Below are 19,831 nucleotides of genomic sequence, written 5' to 3'. Positions count from 1 at the left end.
GCATTGTTAATGGTAGAAATTTCACATATGGGTAACAGCAACAGTTTCTGAAGAAAAAGGGAGATTATGTACATGTTATATATCTATAATAAGAGGTTGTCTGTCGGTTGACATCTTAATGCCACAAACAAGAAACCTAGACCCCTGAAACTTGGCATGCATACGAAGGAGACCTTGGGGTGTACATCTTGGGGTTATTTGATTTTTAGAGCACTGGAGAGAGGGGTCCTATTGTTAGCAGAACCACCTCGTGCTTAAGTCGTGCTTAAGGGCTGTTTGGATCTCGTCCTTGGGTGAAAAGAACATTGATCTAACACTATCGGCCTTGGACGAGTGGCCTGGTGGGAACCATAGGATGGCTCAGAAAACCCCTTCCAAGGTCAGAGACAAGCACTCCCACCTTGGAAGGGAGAGTCAGAGATCTGACCTGGCATGAAGAGAACTGTCAGCTGACACTCCAAGGTCCTACAATCGACCTGGGGATGGTGGTGGTGGATGTCCCTGTGGGAGGAAAGAGGGAGACCGAAGAGACCAGGATATGATTTATCTTGAGCTTCCTCTAGCTGCCTTCCCTCCTCCTCCTCCTCCTCCTCCTCCTCCAAAGTGCCCTTGCTAGATGGGCTTTTAGCCTGTCCAGTGAAAATAATGGACATTGGGGGACACAGAGGTACAGATCACCTCCGCTGCTCCAGGTACAGGAGCCCTGTCCTTCTTTTCATATGGTCACCTTACTTGTTGTCTATTCATTTCAGCCCCGCATGGGAGGCAGAATCCAAGCAAGCAAGCCTTCCCCCGCCCCCATCGCTGCATGCACCACCCGACAAGCCAAAGCAAAGGGCGCATCCGTTATTATGTTGGGGTCCTGTGTTGTGGAACTATTAAAAGCGGAGGAGCCCTGGGCCGCAAAAGAAGTTGGCAACCCCTCCCAGCAACTTGGTACAGTCTCCTTTCCCCGCCCCCAGCACCCCTCATGCCAAGGCAAAGGGTGCATCCATTATTACGTTGGGGTCCTGTTTTTATGCAACTATTAAAAGCAGAGGAGCCCCGGCCTGCAAAAGAAGTTGGCAACCCTTCCCAGCAACTTGGTACAGTCTGCCTCCCCCTTCCCCACCCCCAGCACCCCTCATGCCAAGGCAAAGGGCGCATCCATTATTATGTTGGGGTCCTGTGTTCTGCAACTATTAAAAGCAGAGGAGCCCCGGGCTGCAAAAGAAGTTGGCAACCTCTCCCAGCAACTTGGTACACTCTGCCTTCCCCTCCCCACCCCAGCACCAGTCATGCCAAAGCAAAGGGCGCATCCATTATTATTGTTGGGGTCCTCTTTTTATGCAACTATTAAAAGCAGAGGAGCTCCGGGCTGCAAAAGAAGTTGGCAACCCCTCCCAGAGACTTCGTACAATCTGCCTTCCCTGCTCCCAGCACCCCTCATGCCAAAGCAAATTATATTGGGGTCCTGTTTTTATGCAACTATTAAAAGCAGAGGAGCCCCGGGCCGCCGAAGAAGTTGGCAACCCCTCCCAGCAACTTGGTACAGCCTCCTTTCCCTGCCCCCAGCACCCCTCATGCCAAAACAAAGAGTGCATCCATTATCATGTTGGGGTCCTGTGTTATGCAACTATTAAAAGCAGAGGAGCCCCGGGCCGCAGAAGAAGTTGGCAACCCCTCCCAGCAACTTGGTACAGCCTCCTTTCCCTGCCCCCAGCACCCCTCATGCCAAAACAAAGAGTGCATCCATTATCATGTTGGGGTCCTGTGTTATGCAACTATTAAAAGCAGAGGAGCCCCCGGCTGCAAAATAAGTTGGCAACCCCTCCCAGCAACTTGGTACATTCTGCCTCCCCCCAGCATGCAAGGCGATGGTACCTCCCGGGGCTTGCGGAAGTTGCTGCCGGAAGTCGGTCCTGGTGCTTGCAGCACGTGAGTGGGGGAAGCGGGGCAGGGGCTGGGCTGCTGGGCTGGCAGCCCCCGGGTCCGTTGGCTCCGAGGCTGGGTCGGGCTCTAGCCCTGGAGCACAGGAAGGCCCAGGGAACGATTGGGGGTGGCTGGCTGGGCTGGGCTGGGCTGGGCTGCAGAGCCCTCCTAGGCAGGTCTACTCAGAAGTCAGCCCCACTGAGCTCAGTGGGATTTACTCCCTGCTAAGTGAGTAAAGGACTGGAGCCTTAGCCTGAAATCCCACGTGCACTTACTGGGGAGTAAGCCCTATTGATCTCAGCGGCGCTGACTTCTGAGTAGGCATGCCTTAGGTCGTACAGCCCCCTACCTGGGACGGTGTGTTTCCCCCCCCCCAACCTTGAGAAAGTGTGGGGTTGTTTGTGGCCATGTGGGGGGAAGGCCATGTGCAGAGGGCAAAACTCTTTTGCAGATGCATTGGGTCCATTGGGGTGGAGGGTAAGTCCCAGTGAACACGCGCGTAAAATCGAGCTGCCAAGGTGTTGCATAAAAGGTTTGGCCGCTCCGCTGGATTCTAAATCTTGAAGCCTGCTGTCAGAGGCAGGGCACTGGGGCGCTGCCAGAATTTCACTGCTCCGGCTTGGAACGCTGTCATTTGAACCCGTCTCGCTAGAAGGATGTAAAGGCAGGGACAATTCATGTGTTGGGTGTTTCTGTTTTTGTATTACTTTCTCTTATAACTTTCCCCACCTGGCACCTCCAGATGTGTTGGACTACTACAACTCCCATCATCCCTGCTGTTGGGGATGGTTGGAGTTGTCCATGACATCAGGAGGGCATCAGGTAGGGGGAAGGCTGTACTATAAGATGTCTTCACATATATGCGTCTGTATGTGGCAGTGTCTCGGGACAGGTGTTCCGCTCATTGGCATAAAACAACAATTTTCTAAGCATTAAAAGTAGCTAAAATACCAGCTTTTCCTCAGAATGAGGAGTTGTTTTATTATGTTGGTTGTTTTATTATGTTCTTCATGGTTTTAATTTTTGTAAACCGCCCAGAGCGCTTCGGCTATTGGGCGTTATAAAAATGTAATTAATAAAATAACTAAATAAATGAAAAGGCACTCTGCATGTGCACAGAGGCACTGTAAATCTCAGTCCCATCGGAAAGGAAAGTCGGAAAGCACATGCTCTGAGATGTTTTAATAATAATAATAATAAGAATAAGAATATATTTATTCTTACCCGCCGCTGTAAAACCCGGAGCTGTGTGGAACATAGGTTCAGTTGGTACAGCTGCTGTGTTCGTTATCCAGAGTAAAATGTCTCCTGGTTACTGGCCTGTTTTTAAAAAATAACAATTCTTATATTGATGTGTTGTTGTGAGTTTGTGTAAGTTGTCTTGAGATTTCAAAAGAGGGGATTTACATGTTTGTGTTATTTTTGCTAGGCCAAACAGGCAGGCGTTTTTTTGCAACTTGGAATTCATAGCTCCCTGTGTGTCCTGATTAAACGTAATAAGCAAAATTGCAATAACTCGAAGCCGCTCAACAGTGTGTTAAATGAGGACCGGATATAGACAGCTGTGACACCTGTTACCTTCTTCTTTTTCTAGATCAAGGTTGCCCAAGGATTGGAATCTGACCTCCCTTTGAGGATTTGGACTTTAAAAAGAAAGAAGGAACGGTCAGAGGAATTACTGTTTTCTCCTTCATCATGTTTGGTTCCTCCAGAGGTGGTGTGAGAGGCGGGCAGGACCAGTTCAACTGGGAGGATGTGAAGACGGATAAACAAAGGGAAAACTACCTGGGTATGAAAACGCTACTTCTTGTTTCGTTCGCTTCAATAGTAAATTGAGTGCTGAGATGGCTCTGAGTCTATTTAAGACCTGGGTTCAAATGTCACCTCCAGCCATGAACTGACTTAGGTAGGGTATTAGGTAGGTCTCTCTCTCTGTCTCAGATCTCTCCTCTCTGATATGGAGACAATAACATTTATGGATCTCTGGTGTGGAGACAATAACAAGAGCGGAAAAGCACCACGAAAAGGCTATGAGAAAAAGAGCAGTCTAGCTCTGGTGCTATGAAATGTCAAAAGAGGTTTTTTTTTTTTAAAAAAAAATTCTTCTCCGAAATGCAAAAAACATTCAAAAAACTTTCAACCAAACTTGTACACACACTCAACGTTTCGGATCCGGAGATCCTTCGTTAGGAGCTGTACAACAAAATGAATTACTTTTTGAAGTAATTATCCATTCGAAACCTTTTAGGTATTTTTTTTTTTTTTTAACAAGACTGCAGTCGTGTTCTTTCTGTCTGCATCGGCAGTCAAACTGTTCTGGTTATAGACCTGAAAGAATTAGCTTATTTTACATGGTGGATGTATTCACTGAGATAATGTACACGTGAAAAGCTCTGGACAAACAACTAGTGGTATATAAACACAACTCCTTTGTGTCCTCTAGATGAGTTGGGACTGCAACTCCCAGGATCCCCAAGGGGGATTCCCAACACATCTAGAGAGCACGAAGTTGGGCAAGTCCGATTTACCTGGCTAGCAGGCTAGATCTCATGACCTCAGGCTAGAGTGGTTTTCTAGCCCTGCCGTCTGAGATCCTTCGGATTGGAGATGCCGGACCTTGAACCTGGGACCTCCAGAATGCTCTTTCATTGAGCTTTGGGCTGTCCCATTATCTCCTTGGTGCTCACGCGCTCCACTTCAGCTCTGACGTTGCATCTCTCCCCCTTAACCTGCAGGGAACTCCTTGATGGCGCCCGTGGGCCGGTGGCAGAAGGGCAAGGATCTCACGTGGTACGCCAAGGGGAAGAAAGGCGACGCGCCCCTCTCCCGGGAAGAGGAGTTGGCCGCCGTCCGACAGGCAGAGGAGGAGGCCATGATGGCAGCCTTGTAAGTTTTGAGGCACATCTCAGCGACGTCTGGAAGTGTAAGAGAACTGCAGGTTTTGATGGCCGCCTCTCAACCCTTTTCCCAGTGGGGAAGAGGTTCTGGGTTTGGTCTGCTTTTAAAGCGCTCCAGCTGCCTTCCAAAGCAGAGCTTGGGCACGGGAACGGTCCACTCCCTCCAGCCTTAATCTCTAAATTTGAGAGCAATTTGGCGCTAATTACACTTGCTAGGGCGGGGGAGCAGGAAAAGATGCTCACCGTGGTACGCGTGCCAAGTGGGAAAAGTGCAGAAAAGGGCAACTAAAATGATTAAGGGGCTGGAGCATCTCCCCTAGGAGGGAAGGCTACATCAACTGGGATTGTTTAGCTTGGGAAAAAGGAGGCTAAGGGGAGACATGATAGAGGTGGACAAAATGATGCCTGGTGTGGAGAAGGTGGACAGGGAGACATTTTTCCACCCTCTCTCAAAATACTAGAACCCAAACGGGTCATGTCCCATGAAGCTGATGGGTGGGAGATCCAGGACAGATAAAAGGAAGGGCTTCTTCACACAGCACAGAGTCAAATTAGGGAATTCATTGACACAAGATGTAGTGATGGCGACCAATTTGGATGGCTTTAAAAGGGGGTTGGATCAATTCCTGGAGGCGAAGGCTATCCATGGCTACTAGCCCTGATGGTTGTGTGCTATCTCCAGTATTCAAGGCAGTAAGCCTGTGTGCATCAGTTGCTGGGGAACATGGGTGGGAGGGTGCTGTTACACCATGTTGGTCCCTGGCCGATGGCTGGTTGGCCCCTGTGTGAACAGAGTGCTGGACTAGATGGACCCTTGGTCTGATCCAGCCTCAGGGCTCTTCTTATGTTCTTAACCTGTGACCCCTTGTCCCTGCTTTTGGGTGTCCCATTAAGAACAGGAGAGTTATTTATTTATTATAGCTCTTTTATCCTACTCTTTAGACAAAAAAGGTTCTCAAGGCGGCTTACAAAAATAATTCTTAAGGCAGTCCCTGCCCACAGGCTTACAATCTGTTACAAGTGGTAGGAATGGGTAGCTCTGACTCGTGGGGCACGATTGGGGCCGGCCCTTCCGTGAGGCAGAGTGAAGCGACCACCTCAGGCAGCGGTCTAGTGATGTCTCAAAAGGGCATTTCCTGTTGTTAGGTATTGAATGTGTTGTTACGGTAGTAATTTCACTGGCGGGGTTAGGAAAGGTGTTTGTGAGATTTTCTGTGTCGTGTGCCAAAATCACCCGTTGGCTTTATTTATTGATTTATTTAAAACATTTATATCCCGCCCTATATCATTAAGATCTCAGAGCAGCGTACAGATAAAAACATACAGTATAAAACTTTGAGAACTATGCATTTTGGCTTGGGTCAGCATGGGAGTGGGTAGAGCTATTTGCTGCTCCAGATCCAGCAGCAAGATGTCTTGTGCCAGCCCCAGACACAATCCACTGGGAAGTTCATACAACAGTACAGTTGGAAGGGTCTTCTAAGGTCATCAAGTCCAGCCCCCTGCTCAATGCAGGAGTCCACTTTAAAGCATCCCTGACTGATGGCTGTCCAGCTGCCACTTGAAGGCCTCTAGGGTGGGAGAGCCCACAACCAACCTAGGTAACTGGTTCCATTGTCGTACTGCTCTAATAGTTAGGAAGTTTTTCCTGATGTCCAGCTGGAATCCGGCTTCCTGTAACTTGAGCCCATTATTCTGTGTCCTGCACTCTGGGATGAACGATATGAGATCCTGGCTTTGAAAAGGAATAGCAGTGTTGCAGGAAGGCAAGCTGGCAGGAAGCTGTGGAGACCATTAACCATGCTGGCTAGGACTGATGGGACTTGTAGTCCAATGCATCTGGAGGGCCCAAGTTGGGCAAGGTTGGCCTATGGTGTTCACCTACAAGGGATCCATTGCATAGGATATGTGGGTTGAATTCATTTTATTATCACAGAATCATACAACAGTAGAGTTGTAAGGGCCTATAAGGTCATCCAGTCCAACCCCCTGCTCAACGCAGGAATCCACCCTAAAGCATCCCTGACAGATGGTTGTCCAGCTGCCTCTTTAAGGCCTCTAGTGTGGGAGAGCCCATCACCTCCCTAGGTAACTGGTTCCATTGTCGTACTGCTCTAACAGTCAGGAAGTTCCGTGCCAGCTCCATTGAATGATCACAGGCTCTTACGAAGCCCAGCTTTATCACTCTCCTTTGCATTGTTTCTTTACAGGGGTTATAAGAATATGAAGAAGCAGCCAACAGGGCTGAGCAAAGAGGTAGGCATACATATTGTATTTTTTTAATTCTACATTTATTTGCTTTTTATTGTAATGCGCTTAATCTCAAAGCTCCCCAGAGAGGTCCACCTGGCGCCTACACTGTACTCCTTGCTATATAAATAAATAATAATAATAATAATAATTCACTCAGTATTTTAACACTTAATTTTAACTTAAATTTAAATTTTACTGTTTTAACTCTGTATTTTAATCTTATATCAACTTTGCTGTGTGGTTTTATCCTGGTTGTGCTTTTTATACTGTATTTCGTAATTGTGTTTTAAACTGTTGGGTGTTTTATTATGGTTTTAATTTTTGTGAACCGCCCAGAGAGCTTCGGCTATTGGGCGGTATAAAAATGTAATTAAAAAAAAAAAAAAGCTCACAGTAAAGAACTGTCTATTAAAACGAGTAGTCAGCTCATTAAAAAAAAGTCAATCAATAATCTAACTGAGTAATCAATTAACACTATTTCAATAAAAGTGCATATTACTAAAACCGCAATATGGGTGTCTTTTGAAAAGGATGACAAAAGTGCACATTTTTCCCTTAGGTGTGCAAAAATATACATCAGCCTCCCCTAATCTGGTGCTCTCCAGATATTCTAGGCTACGATTCCCATAATCTCCAGACAGCATAGGCATTGGGCAGGGATCATGGGAGTTGTAGAGATCAATGGGAGGGAATGTTCCTTCAGCTCAAAGCTGTAGTAACTCCCACGTCCACACAAACGCGGGGTACTGGATTACTTCTCAAAAGGCATTGTCTGCTGCATTTCCGTTCAAGGATCTCGCTGAAGTCTGCAAACGCGACGGAGCAGAACATGACGAGAAGGGCGTGGATCGGATGGTGGGCCTGGGGAGTTCTAGGTACGTGGTGCTGTTCTCCAAGTGACTTCATGTGCTCCTCTCAAAACAGAGATGCAAGACGATCCTTAAAGAAGGTGTCTAGCTGCCACCGTTTCAGTCTCTTTGTGTCTAGACCACTGTGACATGACACATCTGTCCATACTGAGTTTATGTTTATAACTGTATGTTCGTGTTGTAGATCTATGGTTTGGTAAGTATCTCTGGGGAGAGAATGGTGGATTTGCATTTGTGAGCTGATTGGCTGAAAGAGTGAGAAGGCGGGGGTGAAAAGTGTGTGTGTGTGTGCTGTGTAAACCAGGTGCTGGGTCCGTGGGAGGCAGACAGGGATATGGTGCGAGATAGTTTAGAACAGAGAAAGAGTTAAGCTGTTTCTACACCTGCCTTTTCCCCCGGGATCGTCCCGGGATCATCCCTGTGCATCCAAATGCCACACAGGGGATCCCAGGAGCAGGCAGGGATGATCCCTCCATTTTCCTGGGATAATCCTTAGGTGTAGAAAGGGCCTTAGAGACAGGGATGAGAATCATAGAATAGCAGAGTTGGAAGGGGCCTACGAGGCCATCGAGTCCAACCCCCTGCTCAATGCAGGAATCCACCCTAAAACATCCCTGACGGATGGCTGTCCAGCTGCCTCTTGAAGGCCTCTAGTGTAGGAGAGGCCACAACCTCCCCAGGTAACTGATTCCATTGTCATACTGCTCTAACAGTCAGGAAATTTTTCCTGATGTCCAGCCGGAATCTGGCTTCCTTTAACTTGAGCCCGTTATTCCGTGTCCTGCACTCTGGGAGGATCGAGAAGAGATCCTGGCCCACAACCTTTTAAGTATTTGAAGAGTGCTCTCATGTCTCCCCTCAATCTTCTCTTCTCCAGGCTAAACCTGCCCAGTTCTTTCAGTCTCTCTTCATAGGGCTTTGTTTCAAGACCCCTGATCATCCTGGTTGCCCTCCTCTTCCTCCAGCTTGTCTGCGTCCTTCTTGAAGTGTGGAGCCCAGAACTGGACGCAATACTCTAGATGAGGCCTAACCAGGGCCGAATAGAGAGGAACCAGTACCTCCCGTGATTTGGAAGCTAGACTTCTATTAATGCAGTCCAAAATAGCATTTGCCTTTCTTGCAGCCACATCGCAGTGTTGGCTCATATTCAGCTTGCGATCTACAACAATTCCAAGATCCTTCTCGTTTGTAGTATTGCTGAGCCTAGTATCCCCCATCTTGTAACTGTGCATTTGGTTTCTATTTCCTAGATATAGAACTTGGCATTTTTCCCTATTAAATTTAATCGATGAGACAGGGATGAGATGACAGAGGGGATTAGGTCAGAGATAGGATTTTATGTTTGAGAACTGAAAGAGGGAGAGAGGTCTGGATTCTCCAAGAGAGCGATTTTGGATTGTTAGGTATGAGGGGGCCCTATATTGATAGAGCGATTTCAACGTTACTTGTTTATTATTCAACAACTTATTATTGTAATTAATAAAGCTTTCTTTGTTTATAAAATCCCACATCTACTGCTCTTGGCTACATAAGAGTGAGTGAGTGAAAGGAGTGTTACAAGGTGACAGAGAGACGTCTGCGTGTCCTGGTAGAGAGAGGGCTGAGTAAGGATTGGGACTGAGCCTTAAAGGTCTTGGTGGCAAAGAAACCCCGCTGGGGGCGAGAAAAGGCCTTAAAGGAGGGGAATTCTCACTTGGATAGGGGCAGGAACACCACACCCACCTGTGCATTTCTCCATGTGTCTCTTTGAGGAATAATATCACTGGCAGGATCTAGTGATGTAATTCAGTGGAGCAGTTTCTTGGCAGAAATCATAGAAATCGTGCCGTTGGAAGGGACCTCAGAGATCACCCAAACCACCCCCTGCTCAGTGCAGGAAGTTCTAGAGGTGTTACAGCACCTGGAAGGAGCCTTTATTTTGGACCCACTGAACAGGGTGGTGTGCTACAGCATCCTTTTTTAAAAAAAAATGAAATTCTGCTCATAGGATTGCTGCGTTTAGATTTCTGTCCTCTCACCCCACCCAAAAACAAAGCGACTGGTCCACTGGTGTCCTTTAATTGTAATCTGACTTCTTCTCAGATGTGCCGGGGGCAGGATGATGTTCTCCAAAGAAGACAAAGAAGCTGCCAAACTAGGCCTTTCAGTCTTTACGGTGAGTTGTTGACGTTGCTCCTCCAACCCATCCCGGACGTGAAACAACTGGGCATGTTTAGCCTGGAGAAGAGAAGATTGAGGGGAGACGTGAGAGCACTCTTCAAAGACTTAAAAGGTTGTCACACAGAGGAGGGCCAGGATCTCTTCTCCATCCTCCCAGAGTGCAGGACACGGAATAACGGGCTCAAGATAAAGGAAGCCAGATTCCGGCTGGACATCAGGAAAAACTTCCTGACTGTTAGAGCAGTACGACAATGGAATCAGTTACCTAGGGAGGTTGTGGGCTCTCCCACACTAGAGGCCTTCAAGAGGCAGCTGGACAACCATCTGTCAGGGATGCTTTAAGGTGGATTCCTGCATTGAGCAGGGGGTTGGACTCGATGGCCTTAGGGGCCCCTTCCAACTCTACTCTTCTATGATTCTAGGATCCCCCAGCCCGCAGCCTCATCCAGCCTGCCGGTCACCCAAGTATGGCCCGCAGAACCTCCTTGGGTCTCTCCAGGGGGTGGAGCTTGGCCTCCAAGCCCCACCCCCGTGAGGATCCCCTGATTTCGGATTGGACAATGTCCACTGACAACATCCCTCCCACTCATTTTAGCCTTTCTCCATGCTGAGGAAGTGACACAGCCAGCACTAGGGTGGGGCGGGGCGTGGGAGGGGGGAGCAGCCCCTCTTTCCGTAGCAGGCCTCGTCTCTGGCTTTGTGGGGCGCCACGCAAAGTGGCTTGCCAGCACCCACATACCTTCTACTATTGTTCGGGGAGAATGCTAGTAGCGAATCCATTCCCTTTGCCGTACTTGTTTTCTGTGTGTAGCAGCAGGACGAAGTATTGAAATGCACGTCCACCCCTGTCCACCCCGCCCAATTCCTAAAGTGATACAGTCTGGCAACAGCTGTACCGCTTGATCCTGCAGATGGATTAAACTGAGGGCTCTGCCATTGGATGACCTTCTCCCTCCCTTCTCCTTCTCTTTCGTCTTCTTCCTTTTCTTTCTGATGAGCCTCTGTCCAGCATTTGATGAGATTCCTTCCCTTCTGTCTTTTCTCTGCAACTCTACCAGCACCATCGAGCGGCGAGCGGCCCCGAGGTTTCGTCTACTCAGAGGAAACCGGACGAGGAAGCTGAAGTGTCCCAGTAAGAACCCACGCGCCTGTGTGTTCCTGACCTTCGTCTCTCGGGCCAAGGAGAGGAGGGCCGTGTCTGTTCACGGCTACCTAGATTTGAGGAGTAGGCCGGCACACTGGAGACGATCCCTAGGAGAAAGGAGGGACGGTTTAGATAGCAGATTGGAAGATAAAGAGGGTGGTTTTATGTTTAGCCTGGGCCAGACGTCCCCAGCCTATCCCCTGAGATGTGCTGGACTACAGCTCCCATCATGCTGACTGGGGAGTATGGGAGTTGCAGTGCAACGCATCTTGAAGGCGCCAGGTTGGGAAAGACTCGTGCCTAAAGTGAAAATGGTGAAGTGCACGCAGGGCTGTAAGTTGTACAGAGAAGAGAAGGAAGGACCATGGACAAAAACTTCCTACCTGGAAAAAGGACGCCGGCAGTAAAGCCACCTGCCCGAGGAAGGTTACGGAGAACTATCCTGCACAAAGAACAGATCGCATTCTAAATCCCTCTGTTCCTGGACTGTACCACTTCAGACTGCAAATAGGGGGGTGGATGATTTAATGGTCTTCCCGTATAGCAGCATTGCATGCACAAGTTGCAGAGAAAACTTTGTGTGGGCCTTTTGCTCTGACTTCTAGTTATCTGTGACCATAGGTATATATATATATATTTAGGATGAGGGAATACCTGCAGATTGAAATGGTACGGTCAAGGGTCTGACGGTGATCAGCTGTTTTATACAAGACAGGCCACGAATTGCCTTCAGTGGAGATTTTCCGAGTGGGTTGCCTACTAGGAATGATTTGGGTATATAAATTATCTTCTCTAGGAGGCAGACTGCTGGGGTGACAGGGTTCGTTGCACACCCATTCAACTGTGGCTGGATATTATCAAGTTTCTAGACCTTGTGGTTGCAGTCCTGCGGCTGCTTTAAAAAGAAAGGTGTTACCCACCTCTTGAATGAAGCTAGGTGACCACTTGAATACACCCCTGCAACAATCTTCCTGCCTATCAAAAGAGGAGTCTTTCCATGCAGAAGGAGTTTCAAAGAGGCGATTCCTGCCTCTCCCCTTCCCCTCCAAAACCATGCATTCTTGAGATGGTACAGTCTCATCGGGGCTGTCCCATATACTTGCCTTCAGGTCTGGGTTGGCACAACTTCACTTCTGGAAGGTGCTCAGGTTCTGACTTGAGAGAACCTCCACGGGGGCGGGGAAGGAACGTTGGGGAGAGAGAGAGAGAGAGACTCTGACAGTCTACAATTCCCGTTTAATCCGACAGGCCAGAGGCCAGCAAGAAATCCAAAAAGAAGAAGGAGAAGAAGAAAAAGAAAAAGCACAAGAAAGAAAAGAAGAAAGAGAAAGAGAAACACCATAAAAAGAGGGCCGCCTCTTCTTCCGCCTCCTCTTCTCCGGACGACACAGAAAGGTACCGCAGGGGCTGCTAGTGGTGTGACAGCTGTGGGTCCGAAGGCGGCTGCCTGGACGCTGAGCCGCAAGGCCTGGCGGAGACGCCTATTCAGCCAGGAGACGCTCGCCTTCATTGGCTAGCTGCAGAGAGAATCTCTGAGCATGTTCAGAGTACGCGTCTTAGTACCCCGAGGAAACAGGTGGCAGGGCTCTTCAGAGAGGTGCCCAGTTCAGAGTTTTATTTCCTTGGGTGGCAAAGTGAGCCTGTGGCTCGATTTCCTAGGAGGTATCAGTTATCCACTACACACACACACACCCAAAAAAAGAAGCAGAGAGATTATGCAATTCAGCCTTCTCTGTTTACTGCAAAGGTGTGGGGGACCTTGAAGCCCAAAGGCTGAATTACAATGTAGTAAATGTCGGGGGGGGGGGGATTCCGTCTGAGGTCAGGGCCTAAGTATGATTTTTAAAGATTTTAAGCGTCCTCAGACGTAAGGAGAGCCTCATGTGGCGCAGAGTGGTAAAGCAGCAGTTTCTGCAGCTGAAACTCTCCCCACAGCCTGAGTTCGATCCCAGCAGAAGCTGGTTTCAGGCAGCTGGCTCGGGTCGACTCAGCCTTCCATCCTCCCGAGGTTGGTAAAAGGAGTACCCAGTTAGCTGGGGGAAAGGTAATGACGGCCGGGGAAGGCAACGGCGAACCACCCCGCTATAAGGCCTGCCAAGAAAACGTCAGCAAAAGCTGGCGTCCCTCCAAGTGTCAGTAATGACTCTGCTTGCACGAGAGGTTCCTTTCCTTCTCCTTCCAGACGTAAGGAGGACAAGGGTTTGGGAATGGTGGGGGAACGTTTGTGTCTCTCTTTTATATTGCTTCTACTGGATGCTGGTTTGAAGCACACCTGGTCTGGCGTCACCTCCTCCAGTTGTGGGTGGACAGATGGTGGACTCCCAGGTGTTTTGGACCTCAACTCCCAGAAGCCCCTGCCAGCATGACCAATAATCAGGAACGCTGGGAGTTGGAAGTCCAAAGATCTAGAGATCTACTTCCTGCTCACCCCTCGCCTAGAAAACATTTTGCTGGTGTCACTTTGGAAACTTTGAAATGGCCTGAAAAGGACTCTTAGAAACTTGGCAACTAAGCCATGTCCCTTAATGCTGCCATGGGACAAAAGGAATGTTTGCTTTTTAGCCAGATTGAGAAGGATCTTGCTTTATTTATTTATTTATTTATTTATTACATTTTTATTCCGCCCAATAGCCGAAGCGCTCTGGGCGGTTCACAAAAATTAAAACCATCATAAAACTACCAACAGTCTAAAAACACAAATACAAAATACAGTATAAAAAGCACAACCAGGATAAAACCGTGCAGCAAAAATGGATATAAGATTAAAATACAGAGTTAGATCAGTAAAATTTAAATTTAAGTTAAAATTAAGTGTTAAAATACTGAGAGAATAAAAAGGACTTCAGCTGGCGACGAAAAGAGTACAGTGTAGGCGCCAGGCGGACCTCTCTGGGGAGCTCATTCCACAGCCGGGGTGCCACAGCGGAGAAGGCCCTCCTCCTAATAGCCACCTGCCCCACTTCCTTTATCTTTGATTGTCAGGTGCTTCTGATTTCCTAAGTAATAACTCTACATTTGTGTGTTCCACGACCTCTCCTCTGGGTTGAAATCTTCTTAGCCTACCTATTCTCAAACACTACATTGGGCTATTCCAGAGATGTTATGCTTTCTCATTTCGTGCGGTACTTAATTAGGGTGACCATATGAAAAGGAGTCCCTGCCTGCCCCGGGATCCCCTGTGTGTCATTTGGACGCATAGGAATGATCCCAGGATGATCCCGGGGTGGGTGGGGGGGGGAAGGCAGGTGTAGAAATGGCCATTGTTCCACCTAACATGCATATCCATAACTGCCTTAGGTTGGGTGACCCTATGAAAAGGAGGACCCTATGAAAAGGAGGACCCCTGTGCTGTGTAATGTATTATGAAGCCCCTTCACAAGATTTAATAGTCCAACCTCCATGGTGTTAAGACCAGCTGCTGCTGCTGTTCTCCACCTGCCATCGTTTTGAGAATGGAGATGGGAGCAAGTTTAGCTCTGCCCCAGTGGTACCCTGAAGTATGCCATGTAGTTTATCATATGGGAAGGGATAACGGTTCAGTAGTAGTCAGCATGGTAAAGGGCCCAGGTTCACTTACGGGGCTCTCCAGTTGAAAGGATCAGGTGATGAGAAAGACATTTGTCTGCCTGAACTGCTATGAGTCAGAGTAAAGTAGGGTGACCATCTGAAAAGGAGGACAGGGCTCCTGTATCTTTCACAGTTGCATAGACAAGGGAATTTCAGCAGGTGTCCTTTGTATATATGGAGAACCTGGTGAAATTCCCTCTTCATCACACCAGTTAAAGTGCAGGAGCTATACTAGACTGACCAGATTTAAAAGAGGGCAGGGCTCCTGCAGCTTTAACTGGTGTGATGAAGAGGGAATTTCACCAGGTTCCCCATATATACAAATGACAGCTGCTGAAATTCCCTTTCCAATACAACTGTTAAAGATACAGGAGCCCTGTCCTCCTTTTCATAGGGTCACCCTGACTTAATGGTTTTAATTTTTGTGAACCGCCCAGAGAGCTTCGGCTATTGGGGCAGTATAGAAATGCAATAAATGAATAGATAAATCCCTCGGCATTAGCTATGTTGGCGTTGGCAGTTCAGCAATAATAGCAGGGCTACAAGTTGCCTCCAGCAAAGCCAATAAAAGTGGGCCTTAAATAAGAAAATATGGCAACCCCCCACCCCCACCCCAAGCCCATAAAGGTTTGCCAGACAAATCTTGCCTGGCAGGAAGTGTAAATACCATTTTTGAGGTTTTGTGATTGGTTTTAAGTTTTAGTTGAAGAGCCATTGTTGGGTTCAAGCCTTGTGTCTGTGTGCGTGCGTGCGTGGGTGTTGAGGGTAAAAGAACTCTGCTCGACCCTGGGGTCTCTTGTTCCCGCTCTGTACTGTCCTGAGGTCCTTACGGAAAGGATTGGAAAATTCAAGTGATCTATCTGTGAATACATGACTTGAATTTTTCTCTAAACTCCACTACTGCCTTCTCCAACCTGACGATTTCCAGATGAATTGGCTGGTTGGGGCATGCTGGGATTTGTAGTCCAACCTGCCTGGAGGACATTCCAGTTGGAAAGGCAGCTCTACCTGCCGGTGCGTTTTCAAACGTTCAACACATGAGGGCGCTGTGAGCACCCTGTGTATGCAGGAGGCTTCAACCAAGAAGAATTTACCGCTCAAACTTGGCAGAGGGTTTAAGGGCTGATTTTGGGGGCTGCATTTCAGGGGAGCGGGGTGTGTGTGTGTGTGTGTGTCTTAGTTCTTCATCCAGCATAGAGAAATCATGCATTTGTGGTACAGGCTGTTGGGCGTCAGCGAAACTCTGAGCTAGGGTGACCCTATGAAAAGGAGGACAGGGCTCCTGTATCTTTAACAGTTGTATTGAAAAGGGAATTTCAGCAGGTGTCCTTTGTATATATGGGGAACCTGGTGAAATTCCCTCTTCATCACAACAGTGAAAGCTGCCCTCTTTTAAATCGGGTCACTCTAGTATAGCTCCTGCAGCTTTACCTGCTGTGATGAAGAGGGAATTTCACCAGGTTCTCCATATGTACAAATGAGACCTGCTGAAATTCCCTTTTCTGTGCAACTGTTAAAGATACAGGAGCCCTGTCCTCCTTTTCCATAGGGTCACCCTACTCTGGGCTTTGTTGCATCTCAGGAAATGTGTCCGCATCCTTGGATCAGGCAAGCACGCTGCACTCAGGCTGAACTCTCTTCTCATTATTAGTAGCCGTTAAGATTGTTAAGACCAATATACCACTTACCTTATTCAAAAACATATCTATGCAGTTTGCAAGGAAAGATGGAAGAAACTATAAAATCATCATGAATACAAAAAAAACCCCAAATGTCTATAAACTGTTAAAACCCAGTGCTTAAAACACCACAATTAGCAAACTGGCAACATAATTAATAAGGGAAGGTTTGGGTACAGAAATAGGTCTTTATTTGGATCCTAAAACACTCCAGAGTTGGTGCTTCCTGAACACCAGGGTTGGAGGGGGGGGCATTCTATAAGGCAAGATGGCAGTACAAGGCCTCCTTCTGTATCCCTAACCCTTTCCAGGGCTCTCCTGTGAGTTGCTGGATGTTAATCTGACCTGGCCTCATAAGAACCCTGCTGAATCAGTCCAATCTAGTCCAGCATTCTGTTCACACGGTGGCCAACCTGCTGTCTATGGGAAACCCACAAGTAGGACCCACAATGCAACAGCACCCTCCCACCCATGTTCCCCAGCAACTGGTGCACACAGGCTTACTGCGTCAGATACTGGAGCTATAGCACACAACCATCAGGACTAGCAGACATTGATAGCCTTCTCCTCCAGGAATTTATCTAACACCCCTTTTAAAGCCATCCAAGTTGGTGGCCATCACCACATCTAGTGGTAGCGAATTCCATAGTTTAACTCTGCGCTGTGTGAAGAAGTCCTTCCTTTTATCCTGAATCTCCCGACCCTCCGATTCATGGGATGACCTCATTGGGTTCTAGTATTATGAGAGAGGGAGGAAAATGTCTCCCTTACCACTTTGTCCACACCAGGTGAAATTTTATTCCCCTCGCTCACCTGGGAGCTAAACAATCCAAGCTGTTGCAGCCTTTCCTCACAGGGGACATGCTCCAGCCCTTTGACCATTTTGTATTTTGCAGAAAAAGGCGACCTGCTTTGCCTCCGGAGAGCCGCCAATCCTCCTCCCAGGTGGCCGGAGCCAGCCACCGTGGCAGCCGCTCACCACCTGCCCGAGAAGAACAGAAACCATCCGGCAGGCAGCGCCATGACCCATCCTCCTCCAGCCGGCGTTCTCCCAAGCCTGGAAGAAGGGAGTGTCCCATTGGTAGGGGTAGTCGGTCCCCGTCTCCCAGAGTCAAAGGCTTCGGGGGCCCGAAGCGGAGAAGAAGCCGGTCCCCTGTGGTGCACCGAGCCAAGAGGCGGCATGACACAGATTCGGATGACTGAATCTTCCTTCGAAACGGAGGAGGCCGGGGCCTTGGTTGGAAAGGAATGCTAGGCTGTGATACTGACTGGATTCAATTCTTGGTTGATGCACGTGTCTGTGTTCCTTTTGGAGTCGAGCTTTAATTTGCCACTGCTGGTAGCAGGGAATGAGGAAAGGCAGAAAGTGCACCGCTGTCAGTACATATGTGAACCGAAATGCCCTGGTGAGGCAAAGATGGGAGTCTTGGTGGCCTCTTTAACTGCTTTTACAACAGCCTTCTCCAACTTGGAGCCCTCCAGCTGTGTTGGACTACATCTCCCAGAAACTCCCAGCCAGCTCTGCGAGTTGTAGTCCAACACAACTGGAGGGCCCCAGGTCTGGGAAGGCTGCTGGTATTGACCAAGTTGAATGCTAGCTTGCTCCTAGCATCTAAAAAAATGCTAGGAGCAAGCTTTGAGTTCTACTGGGCTCTTTTTCAGGCAATCCGGGTTTTTGTAAAAGTTATATAAATGTTTGGATCAGCTCAGTCACATAACACCTTCAAGTAATTAAAAAGAAGACACTATGTGATCTGTATTTAACACATACATTTAAAATAAATGATGTAAGGTTTTATCGGATGTGGGGGATCCCAAGTTCAGGCGGATCAAGCTGCCAGAAGTGGACTCTGACCCCACTCGTCACGTGCCACAACAGCTCCTACAGCTCCATGAAAGTGCTACACAGAGTCAGGATGGGGTGAGCTGTGTGTGTGAGGGGCAGGGAGATCCCTTCCTCGCAAATTTGGGGTCCTGCCCCAGCTGTATAAGGTGGGCCAGAATGCCTTACCGAACCAAGATGGTTCATTAAATCTACGATGCAGGAACTTCCGCCTCGAGTTCACGAGGGTTCATGTAGACGAGGTTTCTTTCTTATTGACCAGCCTTCCTTGCGCTGTGTATACGGAAAGCCCAGTTCCAAAGCATCAAGGGATCCTGTGGTCACTGAAAGACAAATGCAGTTATTGTGGTAAAAACTAGGGCCGTGTACAGCTCCCCTAATTTGCTTCAGGGCCTCTGAATTGGCCCTGATTCAACTCCGGTTGCCTCAGAACTGCCCTGGATCACTTCGGATTTGGTTCCAAATCTGAAGTACGTCGGCGGTTGAAGTTTCCCGGGTGTGAGGCTGACTGGGAGTCTGTAGGATTCGCCTCACCAGAAGCCAGCGCTCAACGCCAGCGCGCTGCCTGTCTTTCAGGAGAGCCGCTCTGGCCTGCCATAGATCTGTTGAAAACTACAGCAGCCGGAAAAGGCCTTTTCTGGCGGCTGTAGTTTGCAACTGGACTGTGGCAGGTCAGAGCAATTCCCCTGGAGGACAGGCAGCTCACCAGCGCAAGTGGAGGCTTCTGGTAAGCTCTATGGGTGGAGGGTGCTGTGTCAGGCCATTGGGCTGAAGCGGCTCAACCTGGGCCCAAATCAGGTCAGGTCGAGGTGGGACCATTCAGCCCTCTTCAACTCAGATTTAGGACTTGGGAGCAAGTTGGTGCACACTCCGTGCACGCTCGGGTGACGTGGAAACCTCAGCATCTAGCTATTATGCCTACGTATAATTCAGGCATGTGATGAAGTCAGTTCTGGCCCGCACAAGGTGATTCCGCAATAACTATGTTGGTCTTGGAAGTCAAGGCTGCCTTGGAGCGGGGTAACACAGCTACCCGTCCCCATTTCAAAAAGCGCTGTCTCGTTTAGCTTACCAAGATAGCTTATGGGGAGGTGGTCCTTCTAGACCCTCTCTGGGCACATCCTCCAAGGTGCACATGGTTACCGCTGCCAGCCGCTCCTACGCATCTATGAAGAGAGACTGAAAGAACTGGGCATGTTTAGCCTGGAGAAGAGAAGATGGAGGGGAGACATGAGAGCACTCTCCAAAGACTTAAAAGGTGGTCACACAGAGGAGGGCCAGGATCTCTTCTCGATCCTCCCAGAGTGCAGGACACGGAATAACGGGCTCAAGTTACAGGAAGCCAGATTCCAGCTGGACATTAGGAAAAACCTCCTGACTGTTAAAGCAGTACAACAATGGAACCAGTGATGTAGGGAGGTTGTGGGCTCTCCCACACTAGAGGCCTTCAAGAGGCAGCTGGACAACCCTCTGTCAGGGATGCTTTAGGGTGGATTCCTGCATTGAGC

General features: G+C 48.6%; 1 protein-coding gene across 1 annotated transcript; it reads left to right on the top strand.

Moving 5' to 3' along the window:
• The first annotated feature begins 2,118 nt into the window (after nt 1–2,118).
• C1H1orf35 (chromosome 1 C1orf35 homolog) lies at nt 2,119–18,240 on the top strand. The gene is made up of 9 exons (XM_063122895.1): nt 2,119–2,139; nt 3,506–3,700; nt 4,647–4,797; nt 7,019–7,064; nt 7,854–7,936; nt 10,013–10,085; nt 11,149–11,222; nt 12,483–12,629; nt 17,377–18,240. Exons 2-9 carry the CDS (start codon nt 3,607–3,609, stop codon nt 17,681–17,683), a joined length of 975 nt encoding a protein of 324 aa, XP_062978965.1. The 5' UTR covers nt 2,119–2,139; nt 3,506–3,606; the 3' UTR covers nt 17,684–18,240.
• Nucleotides 18,241–19,831: the final 1,591 nt, after the last annotated feature.

This window comes from Elgaria multicarinata, chromosome 1, assembly GCF_023053635.1.
Source record: "Elgaria multicarinata webbii isolate HBS135686 ecotype San Diego chromosome 1, rElgMul1.1.pri, whole genome shotgun sequence".
NCBI lineage: Eukaryota > Metazoa > Chordata > Lepidosauria > Squamata > Anguidae > Elgaria > Elgaria multicarinata.
Note: the sequence above shows the minus strand (reverse complement) of the source record. Positions and strands in the feature narration are given on the sequence as shown.

Excerpts from the sequence above, each read along its gene's own strand:
- C1H1orf35 (XM_063122895.1), top strand. The coding sequence starts at position 3,607 with ATGTTTGGTTCCTCCAGAGGTGGTGTGAGAGGCGGGCAGGACCAGTTC. Across the intron at positions 4,798-7,018 it reads GAGGCCATGATGGCAGCCTT|GGGTTATAAGAATATGAAGA; the intron begins GTAAGTTTTGAG and ends GTTTCTTTACAG. Across the intron at positions 7,937-10,012 it reads GTGGGCCTGGGGAGTTCTAG|ATGTGCCGGGGGCAGGATGA; the intron begins GTACGTGGTGCT and ends ACTTCTTCTCAG.